Here is a 16,130-nt window from a genome sequence, read left to right as displayed (position 1 = left end):
GTCTCCTACCCATCAAGCAACCCGTTTGACTTCATTATCATCACGGTACACATACGCTCGCACGTTGGAATGCTCATGTTCATGAGACTTTGGTCCTCTCTCTTTTTTTCTCGAGGAAAGTACACTCAAATGTTGTTTCTTGGGAAAACTCCTCCACGAAAAATTGCTTCATCCCAGTTCCGAAACCTTGTCAACGGAAAGTTAGAAAGTCGGAAGGCCACACATTCTCATCAGAAAACAAGTCTTCTCCTCCTCATTTGGCTACCAAATTCCACACCTCCCCCACAAAAGGAAAAGTAATAAAACATCTTCGGAAAATGCGTAAAACCCTGGTACGTTGTGATGATAGGACGCGCCACCAAAGCAGCAACACGCATACACCTGCCTTGTCTAATTTCCACCATTTTTCCACCTCCATTTCAACAAACACACCCGATCCGATCGAAATATACCGGGGTGGCTCGGAATCGAGTCCGGGAGATATGTTTGCTTTTAATAATTAATTATACACAAACCATAAACCTATCTCCGCTTTCGCTCGCTTCTCCTTCCTCCCTTCTCTGCCAGTCTTCATCTTATGGGATTGACTTTAGTCCGATGGAAATCTTCCCTTGCAAAAAGAAAAGGTCGCCAGAGCACAATTCACCAGAGACGACAGCACGGATTCGGGTGGATCTTTGGATTTTTGCTTACCGGAGCAGTAGACCCAACAAAAAAACAAGAAACTCTATGTTTACGCGATAGTATGGAATGAGAAAATTGTTCTCCCCCGAAAACCCCACAACAAATCCAAGAAATGCTCATTCATTCCTTTGCAAAGCCGGAAACAAAAATTGTCTTAAGATCGGAAAGTGTGATAATAAGAGAAAAAGAGCAAGAAAGAAAGAGAGAGCGAGATAGTAGAAAAGGTGCGACGGTGGCAACCGTTTAACATGAAGAGATGCTGCACGACCCTTGTGAAAGTTGTGTATCACATGGTGGCAGCTCTCCCACTATGGGGTTAGGTTAGGCGACCACCTTTTATTGTACGGCCCCGGCCAAATTACATTAATTTCGGCTGTCTTTCAGCGTAAAATAAACATACCCCTAACATCACCTCTCACAAGCGATCGGACGTCTCTGGCGAACGCCTTCGCTTACTACTCTGCCTAAATGGTAAATTGCTTTATAATCTGGCACTCTTGCCCTGAAGGAAGCAAAGCTTAACGCCGCGGTGAACAAAAGAGGCCCGGTGAATGGATAGGTGTAGAATTTTTTTTATTGCTATTATCATTTAAAAGTCGAATGATTTTCTCTTTCATTTTTTGCTCTTCATAAACATCAAAACCAGTGTTGGCAACTTGTCATATTCTCCGGTACAGTCAGCGCACGGCCGTGCAAAGCTCCCGGTTTAATATCCATTATATTGTAAACGCACTTTACCTTCTTTAGTCATGCCGTTTAGCGAAGCGTTCCCGGCGCTTCACGGCTTATCACTTGTCAAATTTTGGAATTTTTGGAACATTGGAGAATGTTGAGAACTCACCCTCTGGGGACGCATCGTTCGCATCTTCATCTCCAGAACTCCCGAACCCACATTCAGAGAAATCCCCCATTCTCCGTAAGTCAACCAAGAGACGTATAATTTGCCTAGAATTCCACTGTGACTGTGGCACGGGTTGGCTAGGACTTTATTCGTCAAAGCCCTTCAAAAAGCCTTTCGTACGCCACCCGGAAAGGAAGCAGATGCTCGCCGTGCCTGTGAAAGTAAAGGCGGATGATGTTTTGTATCGATCGAGTTTTCTTCTCCTACGCTTCTCCACACGGCTTCCCGTCTAACTAAGATCTCTTCTCGTCATCTTTTGCTACTCCAAACCCAGTGTGCCGATAAAATAATCCCCCAATAATAATGAAGGGGAAGCACTGCTCGAACTGTTTTTCCTGGCTGTTTGTTGGTGGAGGAGGCTCCTTTTTTTGTTTTTCTTCGTTCGTTCGCTTACCATTCATTGGAGAATTCCAAACCTACCTTTCCAGTTACAGGAAGAAAACAACAACCACGGAGCTCATGAAAATGCGAACTTCAACGCGTTTCGCGCGGGGTTCGCTCACAACTCTAGGAAATCTTATCTCAACATCATCAACTTTCAAAACTCACACTTTATCCCTGCTTTACAGCTAGTAGCATGATCGATCATAGTCACGAATTCCTTCATGGTTGTGTGAGTGTGTGTATGGGCGCGTGTGATAGTTTGCGATTTAGGTACACCTATGTGTGGGAAAGGTGACATTGGCGTCATTAGTAATGAACATTCGCTTAACAATTTTTTATCCATTCCTAAATTTTAATCTTGTTCCTAAATCCTCGAGGAAAGCGCATGTATTTTTACTTCACGTCGAGGTATCGTGCACATAATGGTTCATCTTTTTTTTTTTGCCTTTTGATGGTCCTATCCATCATTGTTTCAGGATGGCAACAGCAGCAACAAAAAATACGTATAATAGTCTAATCCTAGTATTATCCCAATTACCTTAGCTGAAATCTATTTCGCTAATGCTTGATCGGATAAAAACTTTCCCATTCCCGGTCCAACCATTGCTGTTCAACCATTGTTTTGTCCTCAGCCACCGAGCACAGCATAGATAGAACAGGGATAAGAAAGAGGCTTAACTTAACCTCAATTCAACAAAAGGCAAGACGAGGCGAGGCCATCATGATGGCTTCATAAATTTTCCCCCGAAACTCCCAAAGCAGGGTCAGCGAGAAACCGGGCCGAGTGGGCTTGTCCGGGCCACCCTAAGCCCTGGTTCGCCCGTTTTGCGAGTTGTTGTGTCGAATAAATGTCACCAAAGTGCGTTTTGGACGAGTTTTCCAAGAAGTGGAAATAAAACAACCCATTTTTAAGCCACATAAAATAGAGACAAACTTTAACTCTCGTTGGTCTTAATGGAGCGGGGAAAACGGGTTCGAACGGTTACGCGGACAACCCGTGTACGCTCTTTATGTTTTTCCTCGCCTTCTTTTTCTACGTTTTGTTTTATGTTCTGGCATTATCCTGCCTGCTGCTGCTAGCAAACCACGAGTAGCGAACGAACGACTTTATGCAAATATTCACTTCACAACCCACTATAAAATAACACAACTCCAAACTTTCCAGCGTTGAACGCTCAGGCGCGTTCCTCCAATTTTCTTCCATCTTGCTGAACAGTAAAACTCGCCGGGTAATCAAAACAAATCAAATGCATAAAGCTAACAAACAGACGAAGAAAAACTCGTGAGCGGCACAGGCGAAACAACACACCGCGACTTTTCCGAGCTGATTTCCATCTGCAAGGCTTGATTGTCCTTCGCGGCAACTCCATTGATATTCAAAGCCATTTTGTGTGTATACGTGTGTGTGCCACCAGAGGGTGGGTTACGAGTAGTTATCATAAATGGAAAAAAAATCTGAACGATTCCCAACAGTTGCTTGAAATAATCTAACAAACGCGGTTCAGCACGATCGAAGACGAAAACTTCTCGCTCTCCTTCTCACTCTGATTCCACCAATGGGTGTGGCCGCATCCGTCCGCTTCCGGTACAAAAATGGCTGATTAAATGTCCCACGCGCGCAAACCCGTCGGCAGAACTGAACGGTCGGACGAAATAAAAAGACCTGTCTCGATAAATATTTCCTTTACAAATCAATTCACTATGGGGTCCGTCACCAGCGCTAGCCCTTGCTATCATGTTGTCCGGTATTTTATTGCCTTCTAGCTGTCAGTTTTGGCAGCAGCACCCATGAAGATTGAAGGACACACTGCGTTGTCACGATACACAGTACTACTTCGCCAGTCTACGCACGTTCGCTCACTGGCCACACACAAAAAACAACGGAAAACCCTCTCGAACGATATCGCCGTCCAACCGATTCAAGACGGACAACCAAGAAGACGCTTCAACCGCATCCAAACTGGACAGAAGGCGGAAATTGACGCATAACCAGAACATCCCGCGTCAGGGTTTCGCGTTCAAAGCGAAACAGTATCCATGATCCGAGGCACCGAAGCAAATAGCGGCATCCTCAATCACCCGACTGGACAGCCGACAGTCATGTTGAATGTTTTATTGCCCGAATTGCTCGCCCCGTTCACCCCCCCCGGCACACGGTGACACTTTCTTCCGAACTTTTTGTTTGGCTTCTCACGAGTTCCACGACGACTTCCACACAATATTCCCGGGCACGTCTCGCTCGGTTCGGTAAAGCACAAGATTGCCAAAGAAAATTAATATACCACCAACTCGACACAACCAACGACGACGACGACGACGACGACGAATCAACACGACGGGCACGTGGCTGCCATTCGTGAAACCGGCGCAAGTCTCTGCTGTTCCCGTTTTGCTATGGGTGTGATGGTACCTATCAATTGGTTAATTATCATGAATGTATCGCAATCAAACGTATGCCACACCGTGCCTGCACCATCTCGGCTCGCTCCGTGCCGAGATATGGGATGGGAAAAGAATATTTTTATTTTCATCTCCTGCCAGGCGTCTCCATTTGTTCACAAACAACCGGGCGCCTCCATCGGGTACTGTTCATCTCGTTTCCGGTGGCTTGCTCGTTTTCCCCTAGCAGGATGAAAAATGAACCTAATCTATGGCGGAACCTTTCACGATTCAGCGCTTTTGGTGACCATTCTCCACAAAAGCATATAGGAAGAAAAAACGGGAAAACACAACAGATACTAAAACGTTCTGAGTGAGTTGGTGTTGTGAGGGCCACAAAATACAACGGGTACGGGATACAACTAAAACATCTTTATAGATGAATCTAGCATCTCTCTGTCACTCTATCTCTCTCTCTCTCTGTTTCTACCATATTCCGACACATTTCATACATGTTTTGTACGCATTTACCACCCACGAAACGATGATTTTCTAACATGCGGTTATGTGCATTTCGGGTTTGCTCTGTGTGTCTAACGCCCACATATGTATACGCCCCCTCCCATCAGTACATTCGAATCCAAATTGCCTAGAGTAAAAAATAAATAGCTAAAACAACCGGCACCGACTACAAGACTTGAGTCTGGAAAAACATTATCCCATGCCACGGTCAGTGCCGACGGCATATTCTTCTGTTACGGTTCGGTAGCAAAACATTGTTCCCTTTCCCTCCTTTTCTCTCTCTCTCTCTCTCTCTTATCGGATGGTTGTAGGAAAAAATCCCTACCTCCTAACCATTGAAAGGCTAGCCGAACCGACCGGACCGAGTGAGCTTTAACCCTAGCGACAGTGTTGTGTTGAAACCCTGCAAGCACCATCCTGTATGCGCTACAAAGATGCATGCAAAATCAAACCGGGCCCGTAGTACTGCTTTCATTCAAACACCAAAACCCGAACCTTGAAAAGATGACATGCGAAAGGATTTTCGAGAGCAATATCCTAAAAAGCGGAGCTTAAAAGCGTTCTGCATGACATTAACGTGCCGGGCAAAATCCTCCGGGTGAAGTCGAGGGAACGAGTGGACCAATGCGTTCGAGAAGAAGAAGCCGGATGAATGTGAACAAATATGCGCATCGAATCCCTTTTCAGAAAGCTGGGGCCATAAAAACGCGCGCGCACACACAAGCACATTCAGTCGTCTATTGAGTGGAAGGATATTATACGGACTTTGAGCTACGCGAATGTGGGTCAATCCGCTAAAATCCGAGGACGATAGCAAAAGCCCACCACCATCATTGGTTGTGCTTGAACGGAAATCATGACTCTTGCTACACTCGGAACCTAATCTTTAGTTAACTTTTTTTTTGCCACAACTTCACATAAAGCTTCCTTTTTTAGTCGAAATTAAGGCTTTCGAGTAACGTATGCGCCCCGATAGAGTGGATAAGTGACGAGTTTTCCCGCGATAGCGTGTATCTGCCATTTTCATTACAGTAATTACTCCCGGAACCGGCAGTAACAAGAGGACGATAGGAAGAAAACGCGCGAAACAATGAAGGGCTCACAAAAACCGTAGTTGGGCGTCGTTCGATCGGTTCTACCTTCCTAGCGGCGATACACCGCCACCCTCTGATTGTGATCGTTCGCAGCCGATAATGAGCACCATTTTTGTTATATGAAGCGTGCGCCTGAATCGGACACTCTTATCATTGCCAACACACACACACACACACACACACACACATACACATGTGAGCGCGAGCGCGTTACCGATCTTCGTCACGCAATCGCACCATGAAGAATGGCCGTTCGTCAGCAAGTAGCAGCAAAGGAAGAACATAAGCCGTCGCTTCCTATTGTGGCAAACAGGGCCTAAAGCACACCTTCTATTTTCCGGATTCTTGGTTTTTTGTTATCGCTTTTTGGAATGGTTGATATGGTACCTCGAGAACCCGTTGGGAATCGTTAAGTCGTGGCGCGAATAGAGCTAGAGCAAAGCTTCCCGGAAATTATTATCAAAGTTTGACCTTCAGATGCAAAACGTAGGCTTTCCTTGTAGTATTTCCTAACACAAATTAAAGTGAAGGCTCCTGTACGAACTTAATAACACGATAGGGGAATAACTCTAGCGAATCCCAAAGTCTACTGGTCAGCCGCTTCACTCTGGGCATATCCATAGATAAAGATAAAAACATGACCAAGATTATTAATTCACTACATTACACTACATTGCGCTATTAGAAGGCATGTTCCTGCCAGAGTACATACATCACCGACTCAGGCGGCACATTTGTTTAGAAAGCGCAAAGTAAAAAAATCAAACATTCTTTTCTCGCAAAGAACAGAACGCAAATAAACGCTCTCCCACACCCACAAACTCACAGCAAAACACAAGGACAAGTTTCTTGGCCACCGGCGAGCCAAGTCTCACATCTGTTTAATTTGCAATGTGTTTGGTTGGCGATGGTGATTGTGCTTTGCTTTGCTGCTCCTTTGGCACACTACGCCTTCGACAGTCGACGATTGGTGTGCCGTTTTTCATTGTTGCCACCATTTTGAGTTGCTTCTTTTTGGTCTTCTTCTTCGGTCGTATTTCTACGCGACTCGTTCGAAGTAGCCAAAAGTTAAAAATAATCCCCGAATCGTACCGCGCGCAATGACTCACCCCGGGTGGACTATTATCAACACCCCGGCACAGCACAGCATCTGTACACCCTCTACACGGCACGACAATACGGTCACGGTGTCGCGAACCTCTCGCGTCCTACTCCACTCCTTCCCACCGATCGAAGGGTGTCAATTACAATTCACGTCCGTTTACTCGAACTGCACGATCCGGCCGACAATCGGTAAAAACGTCTACCGTAGTTGCGTCTTCTTTTCGTTATCTCACCCGCGCGAGTCCTCGCTGCTGTAATTCCCACTTTGGTCTATCATCAGCGCTCATCAAAGGCAAGGCAAGCGGCAGAAGATGAATGAGAAAAATAAACCGCCAAACCGCTCACCACATGCTCTGTAGCTCCGCAGCTGTGACACACAAATACACCGCGAAATACCGAAGTAACTTCGCGAGTCGGGAAAATCGTTCCATCATTCGCACCCTACCGATGTTGTGCCCTTCATCCAAGCGATCCCAACGCTCGTCTACCCACAAAAAGATGGTCGACCAGGGTGACAGAAGAAAAAAAAACAGTAAACAACCTGTAATTCTTGCCAGCAGCGATGGTGGTGGCTAATAAAGGCCCCCGAGAGGTCGAACGGCCAACCGTAAGGGGTGACGGGAAAATTGGAAAAAAATCAGAGACACCTACTTGAGCATTTCCTCGTGCCAGTCCGGTTCCGTAGACGATGCTGCCCATTTGTCGTTGTCAATCGCTATCGATATCTGGCTGAGGCACGGTTTCAACTTCTTCGCAGACATGGCTATAGCACCGCCGGTGCTGCTGCTGCGGCTGCTAACGATTCTGGTCCACCACCAAGGAAACTGGTCAAACATAAATAAATTTTCCCGTACTCTCGACCACCACCAATTACCAAGCGACCAGGAGTAGCCAACAACAACCAGCACACACTGTTCACTGTTTCGTTCAAAAGGCAGGTCTTTCAACAAGACGCGCAGCAGATTCGGACACGTGTCGAACGGCCTCTGTTCAGTTTCCTTTATCTCTTCTGCCGTTCGTAAATATCTCCCATTCACTTATACACGTGCACAGAATTTTAAATACACATTCCGGGTGGTTCGGCCGTACCTCCTGGGCCTTTCTGGGTGGCAAACTTTAAATGCTCATCCGGTTAGCTTATAATGGTATCAGCATCTTTAAGGAAGACTCTCCTTTTTTTGTTGCACGGTGAAAATCTCGGAGGTAGGTAGGTTACGTTTTCCACAGATGCTACCGATACGCAATCACTTTACACCGTTAGCATAGAGGTGCGAAAATGTGATACCTCCCGGCTAATAAAGTTGTCACTTTCAATTTCTCGATTGCCCGCGGAACAAGTACGACTTGAGTCTCGTACCAAAACAACAATCGTCTATTTGGCCTCCGGCGAGCGATTAGCAACACGCACTAAAGACACTCAGCAATCCAATACACACCAACACACCGACCGACTTCCGGTTCTGGTGGATTGGGTTCTAATCAGCCCGCTCCAAACCGCCCCGCTGCTGAAGTCCCGTCCCAAAACGCTGGATCATAGTTTGCGAACAGCACATCGATCGTTGACATTTGAGCTACTAAAGACACCGCGCTGCTAAGTTCACTCATACACACGCTCGATCGAGTTGACAGATGCAAACGTCAAACGAGCGAAGATCCCAAACAAAGCACGCAGTCACAGACACAGACCGCTTGTTTTGACACTGAGGATGAGTTGATCAGCACGACACGATTAACCTTAGCCCACCGAAGGTAGAATCCAAAATGATCAAACGACCAACTGTGCCGTGCAGCTGCCGATCAATAGCAACTGCGACAACGGTATTGTTGCTTTGCTTCCAAGTGTCAATTTGTGTCTTTTCAGGGATGCTGTTGTGAAATGGAGCATTACGTTCGGTGATGCTTTATCCACAAAACACTTCGTGAAAATCACTCTACTATCTAGCCCTTCCCTTCTACTTGTAATGCTTCATCTCTACTAACTGACACAATTTAGGGGTTTTTTTGTGTTGGCAATTTTTTTTTGTCTTGTTGCGCATTAGATCTCATGATAACGAACACAACCGAAGCGAAAGGAAGCGCAAATTGATGGGTTTTGTGTGTGGGCGTATTTTTAATTGTGCGATAAAAATAACATATAGCTGCTCGGTCCGCATTTGCAGCTGCGACTATGATCGCATTGTTGTATTTTGTTGCTGCTGTTGCAGATATTCATGTGGCATGTGTGTATGTGTGGCTGTGGTTAGCTGGGTGTGTGCTGCAAAATTCAACTCTCTTGAGGGTTTATGGCGTCACCGTTAAAATTAAAACCTCATCCTAACCAAACCATCGCTCACCTTACACTGAACCAGGTGCCCTTCATTCTGTGGTCCGCTGCACCGAAATTCACGTCCCGTTGCGCTACTGACGCCGCATGCACCTTGCCACGATTTTTTGTTTGCTTTTTCGCTTTTCACTCACTTCAAGAATCGGTTATTGGGCCGCACTGACGGATCGCGATAGCGAGCGGCTGCGTAGACCCTTGCGGGCACTCAAAAACGGTTGTCACCACTACCGGTGTGCCCGGCCACCGAGCACCGACCTCAATAATTGAGCTATCAATATTCAATCTCTGTACTACGCTCCTCGCTTTTGTCGTCGGGCCGCTCGGTGCTGAAGAAGAAGGAAGAGCGGCGAGGATTTGTGTCTGCAGCGGGTGGGATGTTAGAGCCGATCCTACACTACACGCATGCTAACGCTCTCCGTACGTTGGATAACTTACGCGCACACCGACACAAGCGAAATCATCCCAGAAACGTGTGCGTGCCTGCGTGCGTCGCCCGTAACCGCCCTTCCTGCGGCACACCAAACAACCGAGCCTAGGCGCGCGGAAAATTAAATCGTTGAATATTTTAGTACATGCATATCCGCGCATACGGGCACGAGGCGAGGCGTACCACGAAATTGAAGAGGTCCCCGGGCAACAAGCCGAAATACAGGCGTCTTCACTTCTCATCACGGAATCATAACAATTCTGACATAATTTTGGGTCTCTGCTGCTGCTGACAGGTCCGCCTCGACGAAGAGAGGTAACTAACCTGGTCCAAAGCTTTGGAGCATTGCGAGGGCCCGAGAGATGTAGCAAGCGAGAAGAATACGCGCTTATTTCTATCGCAGCGCTTCTCCCATCAAACAGGTGCTTTCCTGTGTGCTGCAAGCACTTTTCACTCTTCGTGCCAGTAGTAGTGTGATCCGTCAATTATAAAAGCACACTGTGGGCGAGTAGGATCTCCAGCGCCCGTTCCCGGCAGCTATCGATTATAGTTGAGCCTTCCGCTGAACCGGATGAAGGATGAAGGGACCAGGAAATAGCACCACTCAGTGTGAGCGAGAAAAGAACCGAGAACGGTGGATGAGCTTGCCCGTTCCAACCTCTTCCCGCTAACGACACGGACATTCATGAATAAAATATCAACTTCCGCTATATTCCGTACCTTTAAGGCCTGCTGGCTATCACCCGAAAATGGAATGCCGTGGCTAGTGTTTTGTGTTTGTTGTTGTGGTGGGTTTGTCATTTTTTGACGCGTTTCCATAAATCAACAATGCGCGAACGCAAGACGGCGCGGCCTACCAATTAACAAACGGTGTTAAAAGTCGCTAGAGGGCGCACTACCGGAGTTTCAGCTAACCTAACCAAAGAATTTGCTGCTTAAATAATACTCAACGTCAATTTCGCTTGGATTGTTTGAATTTTTCAACTTTGTTACCGAGGACTGGTATTTTGGCAAACGATTTCTTATGTTTCCCGTCGAAGAAACCTCTCGGCAGAGAGAGATATTCTTCATCCGACATGGTCTGACTGTGTGTCGTGTCTAAGTTGTTTTACAATAGTCAACAGAACATTCAGATATACTCAGAAATGACTTGCCGAGATGTATAACATGTCTCTGACTCGACAGATAAGATTCTGGCCAACTCCCAACAATTTATGTGCACAAAAAATAATACTAAACGCTTCACCGATTAAACAATCGTACAGCAAAACACTTATTTCGAAACGAAAAGTCCAATTAACGAACCTCCTCGAACCATCTCAATAAACCTAAACAACTAATCGAACCACCATGCGAGGACGGGACACGGACAACTGCTTCGCAATTTGTTGTTCTCTGGGTCCACTTGTCCGTCCAGTCGTGCGATATAAACTTTCCTCCGAAAATCCTGCCAACAAACCAGCCAAGGACTGCCAAGCGCCAGCAGCAAACCCGGGCTCAGGCCCGGGTGACTTTCCTCTAGCGCGGGTTGGATGAAAAGTTTTAATTAATTCCATAATTCACTCCAGCAAAGCATCTGCGATTCGGAACCACTTATCGGGAAGCGGGATGCTTTGCCCGTGAGTCGCGAGCGTCGTTCTATAAAATGGCTCCAATTTATTTCCTTCGGGTGGGAATGCTTTTTTTAACCCTCCAGCAAACTACGATATCTTGCAAGAAATACTATCACAGCGGGAAGTTTCGTACTATCACCATACAGTCACAGAAAGCTATGTGGTATGCGATTTCATTAGTCTTGGTGTATCCATATTAATGATAAATTTATTTAAAGCCGGAAATGCCTTCGCATCATCTGCTATGACCTCAGACAGTATCCGTTGAGTCAACACACACTCACATGGGCAAACGTGTTGTTCGTTCGGGTCATGTTTTTTGTTAATTTTGCAACAAACCAACCACCCATTTGGTTTGCTCCGTAGAACGAAGCGGAAGATTTACATTCATCATCACCCTTACCTTCACGACGCCTCCAGCAATGTATTCCCTCCCGAAATCCTACCCCAAACCGGCACGGAAACCAATTAATTGCCCACGGATCTATGTACATTCCACAAATTATGTCAACAAACACCGTTCGCTTGGACTCGGTATCTTACCTGGAAGAGAAGAGAGAGAGAGAGAGAAAGGGAAAGAACGAGAGATGAATAAGAAACTATTTAGAGAACACATAAACATCAACCGTAGTAAGTAATGGAAGCAAACCTGCCACACACCACAGTCACAAATGGTGAAAAGTGGTTACAAAATTATCTTGTTATCAGGCCCCAGACTCTACGCTTCTCATTCTACCACCGGCCAGGGCAGGCATATAATTAGTGTAGTAATTTTCTTTTAAACGACACCCACACCAGTAGTGACATTGCGCGGGAACAATATCGCACTGGAGACGGCACGAACGAGCCAGGCAGGGTTTTGGGGTACCCCTTTCCTTACCCTGCTAGACAAACGTTTGCTTTTCCGAACTCGCTTTTCGGTCGATCCGCTCAAGACAGTGGCGAGAGGGATGGTAGATGGTAGCCTGCCCCGGTGTATCTTGCCTTCACGCGTGCCATGTTTACGGAGGCTGCGTGACACGGGTGTCGCGCCGTTGTATTGTAAACATTCTTCTGCACACCACACCACCCTCGGTGGCAAGTGGCCGCTACCGCTAATGACACACATTATTTACCGTGAAGTAAAGCAGTCGTAAAATAATGAACATTTTGTTACAATTTCCAGCAGTGTGGTGTAGCGCCACCGATGGGTTTATCGAATTTCGCGCCGTGGCTTATATGGCAGAGGCTTACAGTCCTACATACATCTGCAGGAGAAGGCACTTAGGCAGCATGTGCATGGAACTTGAATCGTGTCTCGAAGGGTCTTGTTTGCCTTCGCAAGGGTTCAAATTGAAGTTGGGAATTATGTGTAAATAATATTATTCCACAATCCGCACATAAACACGATCTCCTTAGATCGTGTCAGTAATTATACCGTCAGCTTCTTCTGCCTCACCAACACACACAAACACACACACATACAAACGTCGTCTCAAAACCATGAGATCGAAACGTTTATCATGCCAATTCTCAATGTAACACATTTCTGTGTGTTTTTGACACATCAATTTCGGTTGTTTTTATCCGCTGCAGTTTCCCTTCGCAGCGCACGCGGACACCATTTTCTTGTGTTGGGGCGTAGGCCAACCGAAGGACACGCTAAATGATGAAGTGACGATCCGAACCGCCAAGAAATGGGAGAGGAATGAGGGAAGCAAAGAGATCCGGATCGCGGCAAGGGGTACACATAATGCTGCCTGCCTAGTTGGGCAGATTTAATTTTAGATCTGTGTGCCGCTCTCAGGCCACGACCGGCCTCACAAAACTGGCCCAGCCCGGCAAAATCGGTCGTCTATTATTGCCCCCCTCCCATGTTGGTGGCCGGCCGCCACACCCGAACACCATGACGAATTAATTACTTCATTAAAATCTAATTCACCGATGGCCAATCGACACACAATCTGGCCCATCGGGGTACAGCATATGTACGGATTCTGCTCATCGAACCAGGCGTCTTAATCCACAACACAAACTAACCGTCGCCCTTTTTTGGACACAGCGAGCCGTCGATCGGCATGGTGTGAAGTACGTTTTAATAATCTTCTGAACAGCATCTTACCGAATCAATCGTGGCTTGGTGCGGGGCGTCTTTGGCATGTTCATTGATCTTCGTCAATCGTGTCGATGTCAATCGTCGCACGACCGAGTCGACCGCTCGGACCGCTGATGGAATAATTGACACCTCGAACAATCACTCCGCATGCAATTCCTTGCCATCCCACAGCGCCCTAGATTAAACGGCAAAGACATAATACCCAAAAACCCTTCGTTCCTACCGCCGTCTGGGGCCCGGCGCGTCAGAGCTCGGCCGCACGTTACAACTCACCAATCGATCAACCGCGATCGGTCGCGTGAATATCGTTTTGCTGGGGCTGTATAGCTAAGTGGGGCTCGCAATCGCGCCGAATAATTAAACGGCAAATCACGCACACGCTGCAACGGTACGATCATCGTACGTATTCAGGCCACATAAGGGGAGGCGCCTGGTATGGGGTGGGTGGCACATGACAGGGTGGGTATGTAAGGTGTGCGTGAGAGTATCTGCACAGTGAGATGGCGATCTTTATGACACTTTCTCTCGCTCACGCCCTCCAGCTCTCTTCAAGCTCTCCCTTTAGTCCTTAAGAGAAACGCCATTTTTTGCAAACGATTTTTTTCACGGCACAAATCGTGAGCAAATACCATACTTACACAGCGGACTTTACTTTATCAATTGTAATCCTAATCCGTCAAAAGAGCACCCTATATTCCGGCTTTTGTGGTTCCCTCGCGGACTCATACTCTCAGACTTACAAAACTGATCTCTCACACACTGCTCGCGCCTACTCGCGGGATCTTCACGTTGATCTCTCGTCGACGTTGCGTTACGCCAGCTCGCAATCTCGCTCTCGCACCGTGAGCGCCCCCAGCGAAACATGGCCAGCGCCGATAGCTCCATCTACTCGCGCATCGCCATCTACGAGACAGTTATTCTCCCGTAGTGTACCGTAGCTGCTAGTAGGCCTCCCGGGTGGTGTTTGTTAAGCGCGTTTTGTCGTCTTTTATCGCGTTACTTTCTCGTTTTATTTCTACGCTTCGCACTTGAAGTTTCGGTTACCATTGAACTTTTTTTTTAATGCGTACAGTCCCGTGTGGTGTCGTCTATCGTTTAGTATCGTTTTAAGTTAGTTTGTTTTTTTGTTGTAATTTTAATGTGGGGTTTGTTTGTTTGATAGCCCCGTTTTTTTTGCTACAACACCACGCTAAAAGGCCACCCTAGTGTATCGTCAGAACCGCAACGTTCGAGACATCCCCACCGTGCGCGGCGTGCTTTCTCGACAACCCTTGTTTTATATTAACCGTATTTGGATTTTAACGGCCCTTTTTCGCGTCATCGTCCATCGTCGTACACCGTCTTCAGGGCGGCCATCGGCAAGCACGTGCGCGAGTATTTGTGAAACTGTTTGTGTGCTCGCGTGTGGCATCCTTCGCCTGTCCGTCGCATCGAGCACCGGCCATCGCCATCATCATCATCATCGTCGACGTTTGTGTCGTGTGTACTTCAACCCGTCTGTCCCCAAGAAGGTGCGTTTGAGGTGCATATTTACATTGGTGACAATTCACTACCATCGCTTAGGTACCTCCGCTTCGTGCCGTCTTCTTCGGTATCTTACCGGGCTGTCGTGCACCTTCACAATATGCCACCTGTTGCCGGTAGTAGTAGTGTGCGAGGTGGACCTGTCTTGCCGGCTCTGATCGTGTCGTGTCTGTGGCTACCCTTCATACCACCAACATCCGCGCTCTATTCGTTCGATCGTAGTGTCATGGCCCTCGAGAATGGTTCAGAAGCGGCTTTATAGCAGGCTTATTTTTATTTTTCCCTCCAACCGCCGCTTCTACCGTAGGCCCTTTTCCGTCCGAAGCGCCCTCAGTCTGTGAAGTGTACGAGCGACCAGATAATTTGCCGACTACGACTTGTCCGAGGTCAGGATGCACTCTCTATAATGTGGCAAGGGGTGTGCGATTTAAAGGTATTTTGAGATGTTTAAATAATTCAACACTGTTCAACCAGAGAACATATGTTTTGCACACGCTTGAGCTAGCTGAAACATAGCATAAGCATAGACCAAAACGTCCATTTTGAAGGTAGGTGTATGTACCCAGTTCTGTACAGTCTATCCCTTTTTGGAGTACTTCAAAAAGCGACACAAGACTACTACTACCACGAACGCAAACCACTCTTCTCGCTCGCAGATCATTAATCCCCGATGGCGACTGCGAAAGAGAATTAGCGCTCAAAGTAGCAGAGAGGACATTTCTTTTTTGTACATTTAACAAAATAAAAACATATGACAACTACCGCACCGTGCAACACCCCCAATCTTCCCGCGAGAAAGGAAAAGAAAACTCCCGTGAGTGCCCCGCCATGGCGTGCAGAATCGTACGGTAACGGTTGATTGAAAGCGGAACCTAAACGACATTGACAGCGGCGTGCCGTGCGCCGTTCGTGTGCCGTGTTGTTGGGGGTTCTCTTGCCTAGTTTAGTCCACAATACGACCGACAGCAGCAGTAGTAATGGTAGCGGCATAGCATCGTTCGACCATATTTTATTCACCCTCAGCACGCCCTCACGCCCATGCCTACCCGTTTACACCGGTCTCCATTTTCCATCCATCAA

At 47.1% G+C, this 16,130-nt stretch overlaps 2 protein-coding genes across 4 annotated transcripts in view; one reads left to right on the top strand and one right to left on the bottom strand.

Annotated features, from left to right (window-relative positions):
- The window catches only part of LOC126556976 (probable ribonuclease ZC3H12B), a 288,446-nt gene that overhangs the window by 214,315 nt on the left and 58,001 nt on the right, over window positions 1-16,130 (top strand). The window lies entirely within an intron of this gene.
- LOC126557627 (G protein-activated inward rectifier potassium channel 3-like) overlaps window positions 1-16,130 on the bottom strand; it is a 56,546-nt gene that overhangs the window by 26,339 nt on the left and 14,077 nt on the right. The window contains exon 1 of one of the 3 annotated variants that reach the window (XM_050213476.1): window positions 9,402-9,472. The exons of 1 other annotated variant lie outside the window; for it this stretch is intronic. In XM_050213476.1, coding sequence (XP_050069433.1) covers window positions 9,402-9,427 — 26 coding nt within the window. In that variant the 5' untranslated portion in view covers window positions 9,428-9,472. Of the gene's footprint in view, window positions 1-7,719; window positions 7,926-9,401; window positions 9,473-16,130 lie in introns of those variants that run through there. One more of the 3 variants, XM_050213474.1, reaches the window with a different exon arrangement.

The sequence above is a fragment of the Anopheles maculipalpis genome, chromosome 2RL (assembly GCF_943734695.1).
Source record: "Anopheles maculipalpis chromosome 2RL, idAnoMacuDA_375_x, whole genome shotgun sequence".
In the NCBI taxonomy this organism is placed as follows: domain Eukaryota; kingdom Metazoa; phylum Arthropoda; class Insecta; order Diptera; family Culicidae; genus Anopheles; species Anopheles maculipalpis.
The sequence above is the reverse complement of the archived record's forward strand: the minus strand, read 5'-3'. Positions and strand labels throughout refer to the sequence as shown.